The sequence below is a fragment of the Delphinapterus leucas genome, chromosome 12 (assembly GCF_059928025.1).
Source record: "Delphinapterus leucas isolate spDelLeu-1000000601 "Yukka" chromosome 12, BTC_Dleu_Yukka2, whole genome shotgun sequence".
NCBI classification, from domain to species: domain Eukaryota; kingdom Metazoa; phylum Chordata; class Mammalia; order Artiodactyla; family Monodontidae; genus Delphinapterus; species Delphinapterus leucas.
This window is the reverse complement of record NC_143140.1, coordinates 46,042,994-46,069,422: the sequence shown is the minus strand read 5'-3', so window position 1 is coordinate 46,069,422 and position 26,429 is coordinate 46,042,994. Positions and strand designations below refer to the sequence as shown.

The 26,429-nt window shown below is 36.7% G+C and overlaps 1 protein-coding gene across 3 annotated transcripts in view; it reads right to left on the bottom strand.

Moving 5' to 3' along the window:
• AFG1L (AFG1 like ATPase) overlaps positions 1–26,429 on the bottom strand; it is a 193,585-nt gene that overhangs the window by 126,025 nt on the left and 41,131 nt on the right. For 2 of the 3 annotated variants that reach the window (XR_016395162.1, XM_022553925.2), the window contains exons 3-5: positions 19,782–19,833; positions 11,112–11,213; positions 10,060–10,190 (exon numbers count right to left, since the gene is read on the bottom strand). The exons of the other annotated variant lie outside the window; for it this stretch is intronic. Coding sequence is in view for 1 of the 2 variants with exons in the window: in XM_022553925.2 (XP_022409633.1) it covers positions 10,060–10,190; positions 11,112–11,213; positions 19,782–19,833 (285 nt within the window). In the remaining variant the exon portion in view is untranslated. The remainder of the gene's footprint in view (positions 1–10,059; positions 10,191–11,111; positions 11,214–19,781; positions 19,834–26,429) is intronic. 3 annotated transcript variants of the gene reach the window in all.

Here is a 26,429-nt window from a genome sequence, read left to right as displayed (position 1 = left end):
TGGTACTGATATTATTTAATTTGGAGCTTAGGATCACTGTCAAATTTTGCTTCCGCCAAAACACTCACAGAGAAGGCCCTTTTCAAATGCTTAAACACCAGTGGCATTTCTGATGAGAGGACAGAACAAGCTTGCAAATTTTAGAAGCAACTGCACTTTTAAATTGGATTCCCAATGCACTGACTTTTAAAAAGAATGATATCAATTAAAATCACCCAATTTTAGAGAATAAAAATGATCATTTGACTATCTCGCTGAGGTTCTTGAAAAAAATAAAAATAGCTTTTGTGCCCTAAGGTTCAGAAAAGTGAAGGGACGTTTAGCTTATAACACTGTACAAAGGTTTAAACTGAAAGTTGAAGAAAGCAAACAATAAGGACTTGTGGGTGAATTATCATTTGTTGTTTTTGTATTACAGAATGTTTTTGCTCTAGCAGAGTAAATTAACTTGGAGAAGCTATGGCTAATTAATAAAGCAGGAGTCACTTGGTGTAGCCGGGTGCCAATGTATACTCTTTTGATCTTGTCCCTGCACTTGTTCAGCTTTGCTGGGGAACAGAAATTTTACAGTATAAGTGAACAGAAGACAATTGGCCACACATTCTTGAAGAGCGAGCTTTTTCAGCACCCAGCATTTCATTACCACCAGGAACAAAAGAGAAGGCTACAGATTACCACTAAGGGTAGTCTGCTAATACAGAGTGGAGACATTTCATTAGCATTAAAGAGAGAAGATTTTTTATGACCTAGAGTTGCTTTCCATTATGACTCACTTAAGTAAAAAAAGGGGAAAAAAAATCTAACTGTTAATTTACATGTGTAAGTGCTTGAGTCTCAGTCATCCACTGATTGGTACAGTGCCATGTAATGAGTGACAAACATAAGCATGCATTATTAGTAATTAGTATTAGCACAGAAATAAGCATCTATTTTTATTAGCAGTTTTTAATAGCTTTCCTGTTTTATAAAAACGGTCAAAACTATTTTTTAAATGATATTGATAGCTTACAGAGGAGAATTTTGAATGATATTCTGCTCATCAGAATTCTTTTTTGGGGGGGGGGACATGTTAGTAAAACATCTATCCAGTGTCCCTAAAAAGAGACATGAAAAAATAACATTTTTTAAAAATTTGTTCTCTTTCAGTATTCTGATATCTTCAGAATCACAAATGGTTTAATAAGAAATGTTAATATTCAAAGAGAATATAATGAAGACCCTAAAGAAAACTTTATTCTTTTATTTCAGTAATTAAAACACATAAAAACATCCTATCTACAAATTTCTCAAACAAGATAAGAATACTGCATCTATCACACGTAAAACTGAAATGCTACACTTAGTAAAGATGACCAAGCTAATGAGGAATACCTTCTGCAAATGTAATCCAAATGCTACGAAAACATAATCTTAAAAATGCCCTAAATTCAAGAGAAAAGACTATATTCTTGTTTTTAAGCAGCAACAATTCCTATTCATCCCCCTAGTAAAATAAATATTATACTAATTAACATCACCTAATGGCCAATAATAACTAGTTAAAAATCAAGACCACTAATAGGATTCAATTTGAAAAGTGAAGTGGTGATTGCAGACATACTGTTGTTAAGATTAAAGTGCCTAAAAAATTCTTTGCTAGTAAATCAGCAATGTATCGTACTAGGCTTAATAGGCTTAAGGATAATTTTTAGGTTCCATCATTAAAACATCTACTAAAAGCCCACCCAGTTCTAGGTCTGTATATTTAAACACATACTAGAAGACATATAGCAAAGAGAACACATAACATAGCTTTTACTACTAGTGAATAAGAGCACTGATGATGGATTCAAACGTAGTTACCAGCTGTATGATCTTGGAAAAGTCACTTAACCTCTCTGACCCTTAATTCCCTCATCGATCCAATAAAGGCAGTAATAACAACTACTCTGCAAAATCGTTACAATACATATGGTAAATCCTCAAGAAATGTTGATTATGACTGTTACCTATATATGTTACATATGCTAGGTTAAGTCCTTATTATTTACGTATAGCTACACAGAATTTTAGCTGTAGATGGAATGATACATAGCATAGTACAGTAGTTAGGAACACAGAAAGCACTCAGTAAACAATAGGTAATATTATTACAGAATATACTAATAGATAAAATAAAAGCTTTCTAATAAATAAATGGGCATTGAATCAAACAGTTCATAAAAGATGGGTATTAACAGTAAGCAAATAGATATTAAAAAAATCAACCATAATATTACTTAAAGAAATATACATTAAAACAATGAGATCCCATTTTTCACCTATTAAATTAGACAAAAATGTGAGGATAATTTAGAATGTTGACAGGAAAAAATGCAGGTTGTTATCTATAAGGGAAGTGGGACTTAGTTGAGGGACTACTTCAACAGTAGTTGAACTACTGTTGAACTAGTAGTTGAAACTACTAAGATTTATTCATTCATCTGTTCACTCATTATTATTGTTCATTAATTCATTCTCAAGCACTGTTCAAGACATTTCAGATACGTCAATTAGCAAAACAAAGATTCCTGCCTTCAAGTTTACATTCCTGTAGAGAAATAATGATAATAAGCAATAAACACAATAAATAAGTAAATATATGTCAGAAGGCAATATATGTTATGAAAAAAAAGGAGGGTAAGGGGAATTAGAAGAGTGGGGGGTCAATGGCAAATTGCAATTTTAAACAGGGCATAGGCCTTGTTAAGGAAGTAATTGAGCAAAGATCTGAAGAAGTAAGAGTTATCCTGATGGACATATGGGGGAGGTTATTCCATGCAGAAACTGCAAAGGCTTGGCTTGTTCTAAATTGTACAGATGTTGGGGGTCAGAGTGCTGGTACAGCAACATTCTGGGGTATCATTTTACCCTTTTGATTTTTAGAAAAGGGGGACAAGTAGAGATCTGGACTTGCAATTAATCCAGTTTTGATGTGCTAGAGGAGCTTCTCTAAGACCAGTGAAAGATAGTCCAGGATACTGAAACTAGGAAATCTAGGCTCTGCTCAGTGATCTCTCTGCCCTTAGGGGACACATTCTTGCCCTTATATTCTCGCTTTCCCTGGCTCTTCTCCACAAGGGGTATATGCAAATATTGGTCTTTTCTTGCGTGCAGTGGTAAGCTTCAAGGTTCAAGTTTCGTACTTCAGGGGAAACAAAACAGCAAGATTATTAACATTTTTCATTCTAGGACATTTAGGCCAACTTTGCTCAAGGGAAGAGGGTCAACACTAACATACTAGAACGCTACACTGAAATTTGTGAGCAAATAAAAGCAATCAATTTGTTTTTCGGTCTTGTTCTGTTGTCTCTGTGCATATTTTCTTCAGCACCCTGCTGAGAAAGAAGCATTTGGTATAATACCCACTATTAACTACGGTTCCCTAATCTATGAAGAAAATAGGATTGGAAAAAGTAGGGAGCATTGAGTGAATCTGAAAGTATAGGAGATAATGTTAGAGAGGCAGCAGGGGGGTTTGAGCAAGGGTAATGACACCATCTTATATAGCATAATATATCCCACCTTCAAGTTTAAGCCCTTTTAAGTTGGGTTTTCTGTTACCTGCAGGCAAAAGCATCCTAGTAGATACCTCATCTCTTTGCTTTTCTTGGGCTTTGGTTCATCAGGTAAACCTCCTTCCATTAGAGGTAACAGATTTTATATTAAGGAAGGTGAGATTTCCTCACAGTACTCCTATTTATTCTTTTCTAGATCATAGGGAAATCCTTCTTGACATAGAAGATAAGAGCAAAACATGAATTGAATAGTTCCTTTCTCATCAAGACTCTTTGCAAGAAACAGGCACAGGAGATTCAGCTAAACATAAGGGGTTTATACTTGAGACCTCAGGATGGAACAGCACTGAAAGCACCTCCTAGGAACAGGAACTGGAGATTGGCATGAAATTACAGGTAGCTCTGCAGCTGTCTAGGGAGCACCCTGGTATTCCTCCCCCTAATGTGATTCAGCTCCTTCCTATGTCTCTTTGTTCCTGTCTCATTACTAAGTGGGCACTTCCCTCTGCATCTTTTAGTTCAAATACATGAGAAAAAGTATATGATTGGCTCAACCCCCAGGCCACACCACACAAGTCCAAGGTTGTTGACAAGCTTGTGGACTGGCTACTCATAGATCAGATGTCCAGACATGATCCATTTGACTGTGGGACAGATAGGGTTCTGTAGTATGGAATAAGGTCTTTAAGACAACTGGGATGAATGACTAAGTGAATGAATGAATATCAAACCAACTCTGGATAAGGCAGAAGATGACAAACAGAGCCATCACATCCACTTTCTTCTCTTCGTTAGCAAGAAACATTTTATGAGCAAGGGGTCTGTCTCCCTCTTGATCTCCCTTACACATCCTTAATATATAATTTGAAAAATCCTTTTTGTTGCCTTATATTTCTTTTACAAGATTTGGTTCATCCTGATAGATAGTTGCTTTTGTTTCCTTTTTCCCAACCATGTATCAATCTTCTAAAATCTGAACTCAATGGAGAATGCCCAGAGCAACCAGACAGGTTTCCATTAGGACCTCACTATCAGGGTGGCATTATGACTTTCGTGGGCCCTTTAACCTTCAGAAGCCCCTTCCTCAATTAAAAAATAAATTTACTTAAAAATATATATATATATAAATATACATATATACATAAATTATATTTTATAAATGTGTTGGTATAAGACAAATATAGTACAGATGCAGACAGATACAGGCTGGATTCATTATTGACATATTCATTTCTTCTTCAAATTTTAAAAGAATTTAAATTAAAATATTTTCATGGGCCCCTAAAACTATCATGGACCCTCAGCACCATACCTATTGTGCCTAATGGGTAATTTGGACCTGCTTGCCATAAATCTTCTCAGGATCTGCTTTGCACAACCATACTTTTATCTTTTCCTAATCTTCTTAAACAGTCTTGCCAATGGTCCTCATGTCACAGAAACATGCCAATCATTTCTCAGAATGTTTTAAAATTCACATTTTTTAAGTTAAGGGGAATGAGTTTTACCTGACACCTAAGAAATTCTGATGCCTTTATATTCCTCATATACATGATGGAAATAATAATAACTATTTAATAGAATTAAATGAAGTAAGGATGTAAAAACACTTTGTAAACCCTGAATTACTTTACAAAGGTTGGGTATTAATATACTTTTAAATTTTTAATTTCAATACCTTAATCAAAAATTTAACTGTGATGGATGAAGGAACAAGATAAAACCCCAGAAAAACAACTAAATAAAGTGGAGATAGGCAACCTTCCAGGAAAATGATAGTGAAGATGATCCAGGACCTTGGAAAAAGAATGGAGGCAAAGATCGAGAAGATGCAAGAAATGTTTAACAAAGACCTAGAAGAATTAAAGAACAAACACCTAGAAGAAATAAAGAACAAACAAACAGAGATGAACAATACAATAACTGAAATGAAAAATACACTAGAAGGAATCAATAGCAGAATAACTGAGGCAGAAGAATGGATAAGTGACCTGGAAGACAGAGTGGTGGAATTCACTGCAGCGGAACAGAATAAAGAAAAAAGAATGAAAAGAAATGAAGACAGCCTAAGAGACGTCTGGGACAACATTAAATGCACCAACATTCGCATTACAGGAGTCCCAGAAGGACAAGAGAGAGAGAAAGGACCCAAGAAAATATGTGAAGAGATTACAGTCGAACACTTCCCTAACATGGGAAAGGAAATAGCCACCCAAGTTCAGGAAGCGCAGAGAGTCCCAGCCAGGATAAACCCAAGGAGAAACACGCCGATACACATAGTAATCAAATTGGCAAAAATTAAAGGCAAGGAAAAATTATTGAAAGCAACAAGGGAAAAACGACAAATAACATACAAGGGAACTCCCATAAGGTTAACAACTGATTTCTCAGTAGAAACTCTACAAGCCAGAAGGGAGTGGCATGACATATTTAAAGTGATGAAAGGGAAGAACCTACAACCAAGATTACTCTATCCGGCAAGGATGTCATTCAGATTTGACAGAGAAATCAAAAGTTTTACAGACAAGCAAAAGCTAAGAGAATTCAGCACCATCAAACCAGCTCTACAACAAATGCTAAAGGAACATCTCTAAGTAGAAAACATAACAGAAGAAAAGGACCTACAAAAACAAACCCATAATAATTAAGAAAATGGTAATAGGAACATACATATTGATAATTACCTTAAATGCGAATGGATTAAATGCTCCAACCAAAAGACAGGCTTGCTGAATGGATACAGAAACAAGAGCCCTATATATGCTGTCTACAAGAGACCAACTTCAGACCTAGGGACACATACAGACTGAAAGTGAGGGGATAGAAAAAGATATTCCATGCAAATGGAAATCAAAAAAAAAGCTGAAGTAGCAGTACTCATATCAGATAAAATAGACTTTAAAATAAAGAATGTTACAAGAGACAAGAAAGGACACTACATAATGATCAAGGGATCAATCCAAGAAGAAGATATAACAATTATAAATATATATGCACCCAACATAGGAGCACCTCAATACATAAGGCAACTGCTAACAGCTATAAAAGAGGAAATCGACAGTAACACAATAATAGTGGGGGACTTTAACACCTCACTTACACCAATGGACAGATCATCCAAACAGAAAATTAATAAGGAAACACAAGCTTTAAATGACACAATAGACCAGATAGATTTAATCGATATTTATAGGACATTCCATCCAAAAACAGCAGATTACACTTTCTTCTCAAGTGTGCATGGAACATTCTCCAGGATAGATCGCATCTTGGGTCACAAATCAAGCCTCAGTAAATTTAAGAAAATTGAAATCATATCAAGCATCTTTTCTGACCACAACGCTATGAAACTAGATATCAATTACAGGGGAAAAAAATGTAAAAAACACAAACACATGGAGGCTAAAAAATACGTTACTAAATAACCGAGAGATCACTGAAGAAATCAAAAAATACCTAGAGACAAATGACAACAAAAACACGATGATCCAAAACCTACGGGATGCAGCAAAAGCAGTTCTAAGAAGGAAGTTTATAGCAATACAAGCTTACCTCAAGAAACAAGAAAAATCTCAAATAAACAATTTACCCTTACACCTAAAGGAACTAAAGAAAGAAGAAAAAACAAAACCCAAAGTTAGTAGAAGGAAAGAAATCATAAAGATCAGAGCAGAAATAAATGAAATAGAAACAAAGAAAACAATAGCAAAGATCAATAAAACTAAAAGCTGGTTCCTTGAGAAGATAAACAAAATTGATAAACCATTAGCCAGACTCATCAAGAAAAAGAGGGAGAGGACTCAAATCAATAAAATTAGAAATGAAAAAGGAGAAGTTACAACGGACACGACAGAAATACAAAGCATCATAAGAGACCACTACAAGCAACTCTATGCCAATAAAATGGACAACCTGGGGCTTCCCTGGTGGCACAGTGGTTGAGAGTCTGCCTGCCGATGCAGGGGACATGGGTTCGTGCCCTGGTCCAGGAAGATCCCACATGCCGCGGAGCGGCTGGGCCCGTGAGCCATGGCCACTGAGCCTGCACGTCCGGAGCCTGTGCCCCACAACAAGAGAGGCCACAACAGTGAGAGGCCCACGTACCACAAAAAAAAAAAAAAAAATGGACAACCTGGAAGAAATGGACAAATGCTTAGAAAGGTATAACCTTCCAAGACTGAACCAGGGAGAAACAGAAAATATGAACAGACCAATCACAAGTAATGAAATTGAAACTGTGATTAAAAATCTTCCAACAAACAAAGTCCAGGACCAGATGGCTTCACAGGTGAATCCTATCAAACATTTAGAGAAGAGCTAACATCTATCCTTCTCAAATTCTTCCAAAAAACTGCAGAGGAAAGGAACACTCCCAAACTCATTCTATGAGGTCACCATCACCCTGATACCAAAACCAGACAACGGTACTACGAAAAAAGAAAATTACAGACAATATCACTGATGAATACAGATGCAAAAATCTTCAACAAAACACTAGCAAACAGAATCCAACAACACATTAAAAGGATCATACACCATATTCAAGTGGGATTTATCCCTGGGATGCAACGATTCTTCAATATACGCAAATCAATCAATGTGATACACCATATTAACAAATTGAAGAATAAAAACCATATGAAAAAAAAATTTAACTGTGACAAATACCTGATAACTGTGGCAAAAGGAGAAGGTACCGAGTCGTGTATAAGTTTATTTTGCTTTAAAAAGTTGACACAATACAAGTAACATATAGAAATAGTGCTTTGTTCACATCACTTGTTTCCCTGTTTCAATAAAACTTCTGTTTCTAAATGGAAAAAAAAAATTTACCTGTGTCGATTCAATTTTGTTTAGAGATATTTTGGTTAAAAGACTCATAATGAGAAACCAAGAGAAATGGCCTTCACTGATTCAACACTGACTTTTGTTGTTGAAATCCACATAACTGCTAACTTGGTGCTATTTTTAGAACTAAATGAGGCCCTTCTCTTTCTGCAGTACACCAGTGTACTTAGTGTACCTTCAGAGTAGCAGAGGAACATCTCTTTTCCATAAGCCTTTCTTTTGAAGACCTTTGTAGTTCTACAATACAAAGTGTGAATGCCAGGCTGTCTGAATATGATTGAAGGGAGAAAGAAATAAAAATTCCTCCTCTCCAGATGGTTCAGTATAACACCATTCCTGGTAAAAATTCTCCTTTCTCCTCTATCATAAATTGAGACCACTGTTAGCTATGAGTATCGAGTTGCTAGAGGAGACCTACATGCCTCATTTGGGTTAAAGGCATCCTGGCCACATCATATTCCCACTAATCCAGGTTTCTAAGCACAGAAGAACAGGAGATAACTCACTACCAATTTAAATGCATAATTTCAGAGAATCTTAAAACTGGAAGAAACTTTAAAATTCAACTAGGGCAATTTCCTCACTTCATTACAAATACACTGTGAGGCTTAGATGAGATGTATGAATCACTCAGGGCCTGCCTCAGGGTAGGCATATAAAAAATGTTAGTCTGCTACTCCTGAAAGTTCTCTGGGCCTTTATTCTAGGCAATGAGACAGGAGTTTCTGCACTCAGCCCCAGAAATATTTTTTCAAAAGCTTTGGGTGTGATGCCCTGTTTTTAAGCTTATATTCAGTCCTTGTGGATTTTTCTATTTTCATTCCAATAATCAATTGCTCTTATGGTAAGCAACTTAGAAAAACCAACTATTACATTTTATAACTACTAAAAAGAGCAGTCAAATAAAGAGAAAGTAATTCTTAACCTAGAGTATCTTCTATTATTATTATTGTTACTGTTATATTATTAATTACTACTATTATAACACTGGACATGACGTAGGATACAGAATAAGCATAAGACATGGTGTTTGCTTTGATGCGTTGTTCTCATAAGAAATAAAGATCAGGAAATAATGTATTACCAATTTAAATGCACAATTTTGAATCCTAAAACTAGAACAAACTTTAAAATTTCAACTAGGGGGGAAAAAGATATTTCAACTAGGGCAATTCTCTTCCTTCATCACAGATAAGTGGTGAAGCTTAAATGAGATGTGTGAATCACCTGTTTCTTTTTAATAACACTTTTAAAAACAGTCAAACATCTTTAAAGACATTATTTTGTAATAATTATATTATCTCCATCGTGGTGTAGGGGAAATGTGAATCCATTGACTAGAAAATAGGGGTAGGCAAACTTCCTATAAAAGGCAGAATAGTAAATATATTAGGCTTTGCAAGCCATATACGGTGTCTGTTACATTTTCTTTTTCTTTTTTTAATGACCTTTTACAAATATAAAAATCTTCCTCTTCCCACTGGCCATACAAAAGCAGATGGGCCAGATTTGCCCTGTGCAAGCTGTGGTTTGCCGACCCCCGGACTAGATAATAAAATTAAAGTCATAAGAGATAATGTATTAAATCAATTTATAAAACTGATAAAATCAGGAACAGGATTTTAATACTTCCTTCAGTATACCATTCTACATCTATGAAACATCTCTACCTTACCTGAAATTCATCGAAACATAAAAGACTTGCTTCTTCACTGATTTCTTCAGCTATAGGACCTATTGGATCGTATGATTTAGCCATGAATCCTGGTTTCCTTTTTGGCAAACTCTGTTTAAGGCGGTGTATTCCTTAGATGGATGAAGTTAAACACAAATCAAATATTGTATTAACAGTACATTTTAGATAACTAAAACATATTTTTAAAATCTCTAAATGAAACAGAGTGTGAACATAAAAATGAAGTTTAAATTTCACATACAAACAAAAATGATTATTGAGGTTGGTTGCAGTTTTTCCACCTCAAATAAGTTGTTCACGTATTACTATATTCCCATGGTTGTAAGAACACTTTGTGGTCATTCCATCTCCACTCTTCAATCACTTCAGAGATGACAAAGTGATAGAATAGATTACCAGATTGTGACTGATGGATCAACACACAGATCTTAGCCCTGAGGATTTCAGAGATGCAGGCAAAGGAAGTGATCCTGCCCTCTATGTCTAGCATATCTAATCAGGATGTTCCCTTGTTTCCGGCCAGTCCCACTTCATTCACTCTATGTTACTAAATGCTGAAAGTATTCTAAGAAAAGTACAATATTCCTGCCCTGAGAAGGTTACAGTATAGCTAGCAAACAAATAATGCAAAGATGAAATAACATACCCTTGACAAAGAAATAAAGCATACATACAAGAACAAACTGAATGCCTACATGCTAAGGTGACACAGAGGAAAAGGCCTAATCAAGAATAACTTTGTGAAACAGGTGAGGCTTAAAGATTTCTTATTGATCCTTAGTAGAAAGAGAAAATGCCTGACCTTCATAGAGTAACCTCTGTTCTCTGATTTGGAAGTAATGAATTTGTCTCTAGGACCAACTATGGACACATTACTAATTGCTTCAATATAGCACAAAACAAATGAAACCAAATAAAATCTTACTTTTAGCAAAAATCTAATTTTTTAAAAGATTAAGAACTTTAAGATGAGGAAAATTATCTTGTAATGTTTGTCCATTTAAATCACTTCTTTCAGATCATTAACTTACTTTTGTGAACATCTAGCATGAAACCATGAAAATGAACCCGTTTTTTCCTCTTCATTTCCACATAAGCATAAAACATGTCCATCACCATTGTTTTCCCTGTACCTTAAAAAAAAAAAAACTATTAAACAGTATGTACTGATTGCTCTAATGATTGTTCATTAGCTTTGGGATAATGAAACCACACTCTGCTACTGGAAAGCTTAAGGCTATGTTAACTTTTTTAAAAGCAGTGTTTATGTCTTATGCTAAACTATCTAAAAATAAAATGTTGATATTATTCTTTTCTGTTAAAATCCTGTTTTTAAGAAATACAATATTTAGTTAGCACTCCAGGGAGTATTTCCTCCAGAGAACTATGCTTTTAAACTGGCAAGATTTACAGATTATTCATTCTTCAGTTTCTCTTCCAAAAGGCACAGTATAAATAACTTTAATTAATTAATTATTTATTGGGCCATTACAAAGGATGAGGAACTGTCTTAGGCACTATAGGAAAATTTACCAGTGAAAAATAAGAAAATACAGATTAGCACCTAACATAAACACTGAAAATAAATAATAGATGTTAGAGCTGGAGAATTGCCAATTATAACACTTTTTTTAAAAAAAATTTATTTATTTGTTTATTTATTTTTGGCTGCATTGGGTCTTCGTTGCTGAGCGCAGGCTTTCTCCAGTTGTGGTGAGCGAGGGCTACTCTTCCTTGCAGTGCACGGGCTTCTCATTGCGGTGGCTTCTCTTGTTGAGGAACACGGGCTCTAGGCGCATGGGCTTCAGTAGTTGTGGCACGCGGGCTCAGTAGTTGTGGCTCACAGGCTCTAGAGTGCAGGCTCAGTAGTTGTGGCGCATGGGCTTAGTTGCTCCATGGCTTGTGGGATCTTCCCCCACCAGGGCTCAAACCTGTGTCACCTGCACTGGCAGGGGGGTTCTTAACCACTATGCCACCAGGAAAGTCCTATAACACTTTTTTAAAAAGCTGAGAATATTGGCTTTCAAAATGAGGCTTACTTGAAGAAATTCAGATACAGTTAACCCTTATAATTAAATTATCTAATTTTCAGCACTCAAACTGTTAATCTCTACGATCACATTAGTAATTGAAGAGTCAACAGCCTGAGCATTTCACAAGGCATGCACAGGAAGCCTATTCCCTCACAGAAAGCCCAGAGCTTTGGGGACACTGACAGTGGTCAAGTTTGGTTCACACCCAGCATTCCCCAGCAGGTAGGCCAGGGGATGCTGGTCTTGTCTCTCATCCTCACTGCTTCCTCCACCACCACCTTACCAAAGCGTCCAGGTTCTCCTTGCAGGAGCTGCAATTATTATACTAACTTCAAAGGCAGCTCAGGAAGCAAGATTTGAGTCTTAATTCTGTTGAGCTTTCCTCCATTCCATAAGATGACTTTGGACCATGCCATTTGAATTGTCAGAAAGTTTTTTGTATATGAAAATACAATTCACAGGACTTCCCTGGTGGCTAAGACTCTGTACTCCCCATGCTAGGGGCCTGGGTTTGATCCCTGGTCAGGGAACTAGATCCCGCATGCAGGCTGCAATGCAGACCCAGCAAGCCAAATAAATAAATAAATAAATAATTTTTAAAAAGAAAATACAATTCACCAGACAGATTTTTAATGAGAAGACCGCTTAGACTGAAAAGTAATTTTTTGCAAAAATATTCGTTACAAGTCTCTTGATATAGTGAAGGGCAGCAAATTTTATATCATTACATTTACACAAAGAAGTGAATTAATAAAGTTTCAAATTCTGCTGCATGAAGCATAGTATACTTATAGATCCAGAAAAGAAGTCATGAATTATCTAACAAAAAATGTGAACAATATATATTTGAACATAATCATTGTGCTCTTCTTCAAAAATGTGCTTAAAATGTAACAAAACCATCATATAAAAAGTTTCTGAAAATAAAAGCAAAAAGGAGAAATCATAAAGGAAAAAACTGATAAACTAGAATATGTAAAATTCAAACTTCTGAATATCAAAATCACCATAAATAAAATATTCTTATTTATTTAATCAACATATTTTCATTGAATGCCTACCATGTGTGAGGCCCTATTCTAGGTGCTTATTAGGAAATGGCAGTGAACAAAACTAACAAAAATCCCTGTCCTCATGGAACTTGGCAGTTTAACATTATATATCTTTATAACTTTTCCTCATACACTGTTGGTGGGAATGTAAATTGGTGCAGCCGCTATTGAAAACAGTATGGAGACTCCTTCAAAAACTAAAAATAGAACTACCATATGATCCAGCAATTCCACTATTGGGTATATATCTGGAAACAATGAAAACACCAACTTGAAAAGATACATGCATCCCAATGTTCACAGCAGTGCTATTTACAATAGCCAAGACGTGGAAGCAACCCAAGTGCCCATCAACAGACAACTGGATTAAGAAGATGAGCCCTATGTCACTCCAACTTTTAGCTTGGAGGCTTCCAGATTGCTGCACAGAGAAGGTGAATCCAAGTTAAACACCCAGGTCTGAGTGAGTTAAGAGAGATCAGGATTATGGGAGTCCAAAATGCAGGTGAAATTTGCAAGGCAAAGTGCCAGAGAGGAGGAAGCTATATAATGAAAGAGCTCCAGAAACCAACAGGTGGACACTCTTGAGTCTTTGGCTGAATAATAGCTGCTCATGCGTAGGGTGATACTTCATGATGTGAGGCAAGGGAAGCTGCGTTATGAACCCCTAGGAAACTGAGTGATAAACAATTTCCAGAGATGTTGATACATACAACAACTTGAATGACTCTCCAATGAATTACACTGAGTGGGAAAAAAAAAAAAGCCAATCTTAAAAAGTTACATACTTTTTCACTTATATAACATTTTTGAAATGACAGAATTTTAGAAATGGAGAACAGATTAGTGACTGCCAGGATGTAGAAATGGAGGGTGGATATGTATGGTTATAAAATTATGGGCAATACAAGGGATCCTTGTGGTGATACAGTTGTTCAGTATCTTGACTGTGGTGATGGATATATGAACCTACAGAGGTGATAAAGTGTATAGAACTAAATACACACATAAATGAGTACAGCACAGCTGATGTGAAACTCATGGATACAGAGTGCTGACTGTATTCCTTGTACTAGGCCATTTTATATAAGGGACCTGAATATCACCAAATTTTGATATCCTTGGGGACCCCTAGAACCAATCCCTGTGGATACCAAGGGATGACTATACAAGTAAAACTGGAGAAATCTGAACAGGATTGGTGAATTGTATCAATGTCAATACCTGGCTGTGATATTTTTACTATAGTTTTGCAAAATGTTGCCTTAGAGGGGAAATGAGTGTATACAGATCTCTCTGAATTACTTCTTATAACTGTATGTGAATCTGTAATTATCTCAATGAAATTTTCAATTAAAAAAATACTTCAAAGGAATCAAAGTGGCATGCAAGTAACTTATTTAACTCCCTGTCAAAATAAAATTCAACACATAAAAATTATATAATCTCACAACGTTTGAAAAAAATTTTGACAAAATTCAACACACATACATGATAAAAACTCTCAGCAAACTAGGAAATGAAGCAGACTTCCTCGACCTCATAAAGGACAAATACCAAAAAACCTACACTGAAAAGATGCTCAATATCACCAATTATTTGAAAAATGCAAAACAAAACTACAATGAGATACCACTTCACATCCATTAGGATAGCTATTATGAAAACAACAAACAGAAAAATAATGTATTGATAAGGGTGTGGAATATGGGGACCCTTGTATATTAATGGTGGGAATGTAAAATTGTGCAGCTGCTATGGAAAACAGTATGGCAGTTCCTCAAAAAATTAAACACAGAATGACCATATGATCCAGCAATTCCACTTCTGGATATACACAAAAGAATTGAAAGCTGGGATTCAAACAAATATTTGTTCATCAATGTTTATAGCAGCATTATTCACGGAAGTCAGAAGATGGAAACAACCCAAACATCCATCAACAGATGAAGGGATAAACAAAATTGGTATATACAATATAATGGAATATTATTCAGCCTTAAAAAAGAACGAAAAAAAAAGAAAAAAAAGAATGAAATTCTGACATAGTATCTTGAAGATGCCATGCTAGGTGAAATAAGCCAGAAACAAAAGGATAAATATTATATGATCCCACTTACATGAGGTCCCTAGAGTTGTCAAATTCATAGAGACAAAAGTAGAACAGTGGTTGCCAGGGACTGGGAAGGAGGGGGTTATAGAATGGGTGTTATTGTTTAATAGGTACAGAGTTTCAGTCTGGGAAGATAAAAATGTTCTGGAGATGAATAGTGGTGACGTTTGCATAACAATATCAATGTACTCAATGCCACTGGACTGTACAGTTAAAATGATAAATTTTATATTATATATATGTTGCCACAATAAAAAAACTAATACATTAAACACACACACACAAACACACACAAACACACACACACACACACCCTACAGTTAACATCATATTTAACTAGGGAAGACTGAACACTTCTCCCCTAAAATCTGACACAAGGCAAGGACATCCACTCTCATGACTTCTGTTCAACATTGTACTGCATCCTAGCTATGCAATGAGGCAAGAAAAAGAACTAGAAGGCATAGAAATTGTAAAGGAAAAAGTTAAATTGTCTTTATTCACAGATATGATTACGTTCACAAAAAATCCTGAAGAAGCTACCAAATAACCAGGAGTTATAAGAGTTAATAATTGAATTTAGAAAGGTCATCCAAAAAATCAATTGATTCTATACACTAGCAGTGATCAACTGGAAATTTAAATGTTAACATACAATACCATTTGCAGTAAAATACACGGGAATAAATTTATCAAAAAATATGGCAAACCTCTGCACTACAAACTACAAAACACCACTGAGAGAAATTAAAGAAGATACTTTAGGGACTTCCCTGGTGGCGCAGTGGTTAAGAATCTGCCTGCTAACGCAGGGGACACGGGTTCGAGCCCTGGTCCGGGAAGATCCCACATGCCGCGGAGCAACTAAGCCCGTGTGCCACAACCGTTGAGCCTGTGCTCTAGAGCCCGTCAGCCACAACTACTGAAGCCCACATGCCTAGAGCCCGTGCTCCGCAACAAGAGAAGCCACTGCAATGAGAAGCCCGCGTACTGCCGCGAAGAGTTGCCCCCACTCGCCTCAACTAGAGAAAGCCCGTGTGCAGCAACGGAGACCCAATGCAGCCAAAAATAAATAAATAAATAAATAAGATATTTTAAAATGAAGAAATATACCATGCTCATAGATTGGAATACTCAATATCTTAAGTTATCAATTCTCTGTAGACATTGCTCTATAGCTTCAACATAATCCCAATCAAAATCCCCAGATTTTTTTTAAAGAAATGAACAAGCTTATTCTAAAATGAACATGGAAATGCAAAGGCCACAGAATTGCCAAAATAATCTTGAAAAAGACAAAGTTGGAAGACTCACATCACACCACAGAGATGCATCAGCAAAATCCAAGTTGTAGGAAATCTTACAGGACAAAGGTGTTTATAAGTATGTATGTATATATATGTGTGTGGTGTGCACACACCCAAGCATATACTACCTCAGGATGTAAAATATATTACTTACTGTGAGTCATGTTTAAAAATGTTTCAAAGCCATTGCCACAGTTTGTAAGCTTTGGGTGAGCAAAGGCTGTGTCTGCTTTTATTCACCATTACGTTTCCAGAAACAACAGACTGCCTGGCACAAGGCAAGTGCTCAACAAGCATTTGTCAAGTGACTGGAAGAATGAGGACAGATGTTGGAAAAAAGGAGGGAAGAAACCAGCACTAAATTTCACCTGCTTCATAATTTTGCTTTGGTCTCTACAGAATCCTAAATAAAACCTTGTAATTTTCTCAGGATAAGATTCTTACTAGGGGAGTCATTTATAAAACCTAAAAATCTTTTAAATTCTAACTTTTAAGCCTATAGTTGGGAAGCCAAAAAATGACTACTCGAGAGCCCCCTCTAGTGGTGCCCTTTTCACAGCTGACCTCCTGCAGAAGGAGCTGGAAGTGGTATCCTCCACCACTGCCTCCCACCCAAGAAGAATTTTGCTTTCCAACCCCTAACCTTAAAAACAGTCTAGCTTTCCACTGGTGAAATTATCAATGTGGAACAGGTAAGGTTAAACCAGGAGACAGCAAAAAAGGGACTGACAAACAAAAATGTACTTATTCTCTTCTAATGTACAGGAGAAATCACTAACCCTGCCATCACCACTCATTCTGCTAGTTTAGAGCTGAAACCTTGTTGTAAGAAAGCCAGCTGTAGGGTAAGAATGAAGCCACAAAATACTACTACTGCAGCTTTTGACTTCTGCATGAGATATGATAAGCATTTTATTAATGAAAACATTTCAAGATTGAACCATGATGATATCAATGCTCCTGGGGTTCCCGTATTGAGGGTCCATCTGAGTCAATCATCTCAACATACCTATGAAGACAGAGTAGAGTGAAGTGGGCATGACAGAGTCCAAGCCAAGGGCAGGAATAAGGAGAGGGAAAGGGATGCTATGAAACAGACATCTCTTTTCCACCAAGTCTCTTTAAAATTTAATATCTGTTTCCCAAGTCTAAAAAAGAAAAATAATAAAGAATAAGAGCTTGTAAAGGCATTCCGAGGCTATTCTCCCAGCCAGCGAGCCCCCGCAAAATGAGAATTTGACCTATCTTTTATTACCTATTTTGTAAGTATTCTAAACTAAACTGAGTATGGCCACCAAAATGTTCATCTCACTTCCTATTTCAGAATTCCTTTCTCTTCCCCTCTCTACATTATGAAGATGTTCCTAGCCAAAGATTGCCACACACCCAGCCTATGTGAATATCCCATGTTACACATCTTTTCTAATCCCTTCAAACATTCAGATAAATTACATTTATTGTACCTCCTTCAATTCGTTAGAATATGGCTGTATTTTCCAAACTAAAAATCCAACAACTTTCATAGTTGTTGTTGTTTTTTTTTTTTTAAGTCCTTTTGTAGAAGTGGAAACAGTTGTGCCTTGCTAACCATCTCCATTTATGGTTAAGTGGTTAAGGGAACAAGAGAAACAAAGATGCAGATTTTAGCAATGACAGAACATGAAAGTGAAGGTATAGGAAGTAAACGTTCTCCAAAGAGGCAAAAAATAAGAGATGACAACAGAATGAGATCTGCTAGCGGTGCCCAAAGGTGCAGACACACAAAACTGCTCAAGTACCTCGTATAAATCAGATTCTAAATAAGAAGCATACATTGGTCTCAAAAATACCAATTAGCCAATGAACTAAGAAAAAGAATAGTTTGAGCTTCTTTCACATTTTTAAAATCTGCAAGTTTGAAGAATCTCTATCATTCACTTTTTAAATACTTTTTATTAGATTTGCTAAATCTATAAATGTAAAACAGGCATTTAGAGGCATTAGTAAACAAATCAGAAGAAGAGGGAGGACCCAGAAAAGAACATTTTGATCTTTAAGGCAGTATAACTACTTATTCAACTTCTATTATTTTTCTTACCCTAAAATTCTTATTAAGATAACGAACCTCTGCCACCACTTCCTCACAATGCAAATTTGTTGATCTCGTTACATTAAATGTGCATTTTGAGTATGTAAAGAACTGAAGGACAAGCCATAAGGTCACAGGAAGGAGGAGCCACCTTCATGACATCAGTAAAGGTGGGTAACCAGGGAGAGGTTTAAAACTGGAGAAAAAGATTTCATTGAAGGAAATAGAAACCAGAAACAGACAACTTCAGCAAGAATGAAGTCAGGGAAGAAGAAAGACATTAACTGATTAGGAAAATCCAGAAAGTAAGTGACAGCTCATAAGGTTTCCAAGAAAATGTGAGTCTTTGTGCCAGTGCATGACCAAGGAAATGTTACCACTCATATGTTAAGAACATCTACTCAGGGACTTCCCTGGTGGTGCAGTGGTTAATAAACCGCTTGCCAATGCAGGGGACACGGGTTCGAGCCCTGGTCCGGGAAGATCCCACATGCTGCGGAGCAACTAAGCCCGTGCACCACAACTACTGGGCCTGCACTCTAGAGCCCGCGAGCCACATCTACTGAGCCCGAGCACCACAACTACTGAAGCCCATGCGCCTAGAGCCCGTGCTCCTCAACAAGAGAAGCCACCGCAATGAGAAGCCTGCGCACCGCAACGAAGAGTAGCCCCTGCTCGCCGCAACTAGAGATAGTCTGCGCACAGCAACGAAGACCCAACGCAACCAAAATAAGTAAGTAAATAAATTTATTTTTTAAAACAAGTAAAAACAAACAGCATATTTTTTTTAAGTTATTAACCTGAGTCAAACAGCACTGAGCAATGAGATTCTGGTTTATCTAATAACCTATCTGGAAATGACTTCCTTCCCTGAGATCAACTGACTTTATACATTAAATAATGTTTGCACCCTAACATGCTAACTAATCCTGCCTTCAACTGCAGTCACCCTATGAGAAATAAAAGTAAAAACTAAGATAACCGCACTCCTCTCCTCTCTCCTATTTTACCTCACCTCATCCTGTTCCTGCTGGTAGTGTACTGAGGGATAGAAATGGAAGTTATCCCTGAGTGAAAGCTGGGAAACTTTTTGTTTGGACCACTTAAAACTTATTTTAACACACTTACCAACATCTCCATAAACATACAGGCCCCTTGGAGGTTTGCTCCTTGAAAAAAGCTGCAAATTAAGAACAAATTATAAATCTCCAACATGGAAATAATCGAATATCATCATATACATAGTGTTCCTAACCGTGCTATATATACAGGACTGAAATGGGCTACTGTACACAATAAGTACAAAAAACTTGATATAAAAGGCTATGAAGCCCCACTTAGGTTTTAATATAGGAGGCAAGAGTCATAATAGCTCAGAGCAAGGCTCTGAAGTCACACAACTTAAGTTTACATCCACTTCACAATTTACTAACCATGTAATCTTCCCCCTCTTTCCCAAATGGGCTCCCCAAACAATGGCAGCCTAGCTCATTCCCAGCAAACAAGAGATCAGAAGACTTTTTCTGAAGAAAGTGAATGGTTTCCAGAAATAAAGGCCCAAAGGCACCTAGTGTGGGTTTCTCCCAAAGAAAGAACTGGGTCCCTATCAGATCACCTTACAGTAAAGCATACTAGTCAACAAACCTCTTAAGATGGAGCCTTCAATCAGTTCATTAGTATCTGAAAAGACTCTAAAACGAATTGACAGCCAAGAATCAACAGAAATTTGAAAAAAAAAAAAACAGAAAAACTCCCATTATGAAAGTTGGAGACCACAGCAAATATACAGGGGGCAAAAAACTCCAAGGAAACAGAGACTACACAGACAGCAAAAGGAAACTTCAAAATAAAACTGTAACCAATATAATTAATAGGCTGAGGAAAATAAAAGAAGTTATTAAAACTATAAAGCAGGAACAAGATGCAATTTTTAAAAGGAATATTAAGAACAAAAGAGAGCACTTTGAAATTTAACATATGGTAGCAGAAACAAAATTCCAGAAAAGGGATTAGAAGATAAGCTTGAGGAAATGTTAAAGAAATACAACAAATAAACAATGAAAGATGGAAAATATAAGAAAATTACAGGATTAATTCAGGAGGTCCAATATCTGACCAAAAGGAATTCCAGAAAGAGAAAATAGAGAAAAAAGAGAGGAAGAAATTACCTAAGATTTTTCTCAGATCTGAAGGATGAAATTTCAAGATTGGGAGGACAGATTATATAAGTGTCCAACACAATGAGGGAAATAAGACCCATACCAAGTCATAATCCTGAAATTTCAGACACCAGGGATATAAAGGAAATCCTACAAACGTCCAAGGTGGCAGTGGGGTGGGCGTTCAGGGGGAAACGTGGTGGGGAGTGGTTGGCTGGAGACAGGTCACAAACAACCGATAAAAACTTGAATAAAGTTTGAGGGGCAGTGATTTCCAATCTATCCATCAAGTGTGAAAATGGGAAACTGACATTCCATACATACAGGGTCTCAAAAAACCCTCCGCAACAGAAATAGGAACACCTAGGCTCCATGAAACACAGAGGATCCTGGGGAGAATGCCCTGGTAAGATGGAGGGCTGCTCTCTAGAACCACAGTGGCACAAGCAGGACAAGAAAGCAATCAAGTCCAGACCAAAACAGGAGGATGGAGGCCTCAAAGGAAGAAACAAAATGGAACTTCTCTTTGCCTGATATTATTATCAACCCAAATTACCTTCCTGAATTTTGCTCCACTTAGAAGAGTAACCTTCAAACTATATGACAGTTCCTAGACACCTGTGCAAAAACCAAGGTGAGCCAGAGCTGAGAGAGTTCAGAAAGGGTAAAAGCAGAAAGAAGCGAAGGTTATGCCACTTAGCACCAACCAGAGCAGTCAATATTTTGACAGAGAACATTTTCAAAAGCTAGACTTCAGGATCCACTACCTAATGCTTTTGTTTTTTAATCTGTGGATTCACTCCAGCATGCCTCAGAAACCTCTCTCGCTTTCCTATCCCTCAGCTTTCTCTATAAATCCAGCCTCTGACTCTAGCACACCCCTTCCAAAAGAACCTTCACCATGGTTTAGGCAAAAGGATCTTCTTTGCTTTGACTCTGCCAGGTGGATATGTCTTCCCTGTGTTCCTCTGCACATTAACTCTCGATCTATTCTTAAATCTCAGCTGAAAACAGATGCCACTCCTGCCAAAACCTCTTAATTTGTCTTGGTGTAATATCTTATGTGAACCATTCTTGTACATTGGTTATTCTATTTTCAATTTGCCAGAAAAAAAGCATCATGCTCCTCAATAATTTTAGAACAGCTTCAAATTAGAAAACTTATATACAACCTAATAATCTCTAAGTATATTCTATGTATTAGAAATCTTTTGAAAGCAAATTTTTGCATAAGGTAACTGGAAATGTTATAGCAATTCTTCACATCACATTTTGTAGAAACAGTCTGGGATCTAGTCATGATATAATCAACATATGCTGAACCAATGAAGTTCAAGCCAAAAATTTAACAAAGGTGGGGGAAAAAGATGACATGGGAAGAGCTCAATGCTGCTAAAAAAAAAAAAAAAAAAAAAATCACTTGGGCCTATCTTCTGTTTTACCCAAACTCAACGTATTTTTGAAAGAGCACTTTGGCAAATATTACAGTACATTATCTATTACGTATATAATTTATATTATATTATATTTTATGGCAATATTTAGAAGATGATAAAGAGATATGGTTATAGAGTATCAAAGGAAAAGATTCTCAAACATCTGAGATCACAAATAACTCGTATGGCATAAATACTGTTTAAGAAGCAGATTTTACTCCAAATAAATTGATAAACACAATGGATAATCCTCTAACAATAAATGTTAGACATCATCTATCTAAACTATGTTATATACACACCAAGTATTTTCACTTGGAGAGGCAGGTTAGTTTTCTCCTCATAAAATTTCAGTCTTCCAAAAATTATTGAAATTATTTCAAAGGATTTAAAACTCTATATTTTAAGGGGAAAATCAGAGGATTGAATGGAGAACAGTAAGACTATTTAGAAGGCTGTAAAATGGGTTCTAAAGAAGTTTTTTAATTCTTTATTCATAGTGGTCAATTCAGGGAGAGTTAGGTTCACACAGTTTTCTTCAAAATAACGACACAGGCACCCACATAATTTACATGCTCCTAATTTACATTTTCTCACAATTTACCCTATTTTTCAGGTCCATTAAATTTCCTTTCCCAATGTTTTAATTTCCTGTAATGTGTTCCTATGTCTCAGAGCACTCCACCCTGGCATAGTTCCTGGGTGCTGGGGTTCTACATGTGCTCCCATCCTCCACAAGCCTCCTTCATCCTGCTCTCCACCCTGGGGGCAACCTTGCTGGCTGGCTGCTAGCTGGGTTCAGCCCCTGGGAGGCACTACTTGCAGGAGATAGGAGGGAGGAGGTGGAGAGAAATCCGGGTCATTCTCTCCCGTTGCTTCCCTGCTTCAGTGCTGTGTCTCTAGCAGAGCTGCATCCCTCCATAATCATTAGGTCCTCATGCCACAGCTACAGCTTTCTGCAGGCTCCTCCTTCACTCCTCCACCCTTTGTTTGCTGCCTTAGGCCTGCCCTGCCCATGACTCTCTAAGTCATCTCTTGACTCAGTCTTTAAAGTGCTGTGAACAGTTTCCTGACAGCGCTCTGATACACGCCCAACCTCTAAAATACACCTACTTAACACTGACTAGACAAAGACTTGAAGATCTGAACATGAATGAGCTTCTCTAGTGGCCGGTTGTAAGATTTCTCATGTTACTTATACCTTAGGGAATTTGTGAAGTAGGATGATGACACCTTCTCTAACGTGTTTTTGATAAGGATCCAGTGATACTGTATTACAGATTGTGCAGATGGTAAGCTTAAGGATGATGTTGGAAGACAGTGGAAAGCTATCACCTACCTCCACTAAGCATAAAAGATATAAGGAAAGAGTATTAGAGTTGAACTCAAAAGATCTGGGTACAAATTCTGGTTCGGCTACTTATTAGCTATGTGACTCTGGGTAAGCCACATCAACTCTACAACCAGCCATTTCCTTATCTGTTGGGTGCAGGACACGGCACTGGGGAGTTCCCACTCACTGCCCACCTCTGCACACCTAATCACAAGGCGCACTCACTCATGCTGAAGACTGTAAACTTCATGTACTGATACCTGCTTCTATCCAAACCCATGGACCACTAAGAAGAAACATCGCACCCTTTGACACACCCTTCTCAAAGATCTGAACAACATTAATGTATACTTAAGCTATTTTATATCTATACAAACTCTACCAAACAAATCAAGAATACATTCAAGAACATGGAGCACATTTTCAAATACTGTGCATATTCCAAGCCATAAAGGAAACCTCAATAAACTCCAAAGAATCACTGTAGTCCAACCAAAATGGAATAAAATTAGAAATAAATGATGGAAGGATAGCTAAAAATAGAAAAATCTCATACTAAGATATTGACTTTCCCTCACATTCCCTCACGTCCACCCAAACTTCTGGGATTGCAATTTCACATAGGAAGTGGAAGGAGGTCCAACCCAATGCCTTCTGTTTTCTCTTTATAAAGATGTAGACATTTGCTGAAAGTGATAGGGGAAGTGTAGTTCAGCTTGAAGGGAGCTAAGAAGGCTATAGAGAATCGTTACAGAGAAGAGTGAACTAACCAGCGAAACAGATTTGTTGACAAAATGGAGGGACACGCCTCAGGGCTTTCAGATTGTTCTCAACAATCTTCTATACCTGTGCAGTAGCCATGTCCTTTAGGTGAGAATGATCCCACTCCCAGCTCTATCCTCCACAACTGGATGAGGGGTTCAAGGGTGAGCTTATGACTAAGTTCAGTCAAGCAGAGTTCTGTTGTTCAACTCTAGGTGAAAGAGAAGCTCCAGTCTTCTGGGCAGTATGCTGTGTAGATGTGATGCTAGTTTGCTACTTTGAGATAAGCCAAGCTGAACACAAAGCCAAAATAATCAAGAAGGCAAGATCAAGAAGATTTCCAAGTAAGTAATAGAGTCAGGGGCCTAATACACTGCACCTGAAGCATACTTATCCCTGGACTTCTACATGAGCCAATGATTACTTGTATTATTTAACCTAGTTTAGTTGGGTTTTCTGTTATTCGCAACTGAAAGCATTCTAACTGATGTCATAATATATTTTACTAGGCCATTTTAATGGTTTGATATAAGTATTTATCAAAGTATCTGAAAGTATCTATTCTCAAAAGAGAGCTATAGTAATCAAAACAGTATGGTACTGGTATTAAAACAGACATACAGATCAATGGAACAGAACAGCGAGCCCAGAAATAAATCCACACATATATGATTAATTAATTTATATCAAAGGAGCCAAGGGTATACAAAGGAGCCAAGGGTATACAAACAAGCCAAGATTTAAGGATAGTTTCTTCAATAAACGGTGTTGGGAAAACTGGACAGCCACATGAAAAAAAAAATGAAACTGGACCACTACTTATATCATACACAAAAACCAACTCAAAATGGATTATAGACTTGAACATAAGACCTGAAACCATAAAACTCCTAAAAGAAAACACAGGTGGTGAGCTGCTTGACACTGGTCTTAGCAATGACTTTTTGGATTTGATATCAAAAGCAAAGGCAACAAAAGCAAAAATAAACAAATGGGACTTTATCAAACTAAAAAGCAAAAGAAACAATCAACAAAATGAAAAGGCAACCTACCAAATGAGAAAAAATATTTTCAAATCATATGTGATATTTTAGTATCTAAAATACACAAACAACTCATACAACTCAACAGCAAGAAAACGATCCAATTAAAAGATGGTCAGAAAATCTGAACAGACATTCTTTCCAAAGAAGTCATACACATGGCTAAAAGGCATGTGAAAAGATGCTCAACATCACTAATCATCAGGAAATGAAATCAAAACCACAATGAGATATCATCTCACATCTGTTAGAATGGCTATTACCGAAAAAACAAGAAATAAGTGTTGGTGAGGATGTGGAGAAAGGGAACCCTCATGCACTGTTGGTAGGAATGTAAATTGGTGCAGCCACTATGGAAAACAGTATGGAGGTTCCCCAAAAAGTTAAAAATAGAGCTACCATATGATCTAGCAATTCCACTTCTGGAAATTTATCCAAATGAAAACACTAGCTCAAAAAGATATCTGCAACTCCTTTTTCATTGCAGCATCATTTACAATAGCCAAAACATGGAAACAACTTAAGTGTTATACACACACACAATGTAAATTATTCAACCATTAAAAAAGAAAGAAATCCACATTTGTGACAAATTGATGGACACTGAGGACATTATGCTATGAGAAATAAATCAGACAGAGAAAGACAGCATATGAACTCACTTATATGTGGAATCTAAAAAAAAAAAACTAAACTCATAGGTATCTAGTCAAGAGAGTATGTCAAGTTTAGGAGACTTACTATAATAAGTATTACAATACTATATACTAAATCAAAAGGGAAGATAATAAGAAAAGCAGCTATCAGAAAAATGTCATTAAAATTTTTTTAAATGATATGAATAAATTGCCAATTGTCCAATAAGGAAATGTGCTGATGTCACAAGTGTTTGGGGTCCTAGCTGTTATGCATTTAGTGATGCACTCCAAACCACTAAATTTAGTAAAAATTTTATGATTTGAATTTTATATACATAAAAGCCCACTTCCACATAGAGAATCTTTTGAACGTGAGGACTATACTTTTTAAAGTAAATATCTGAC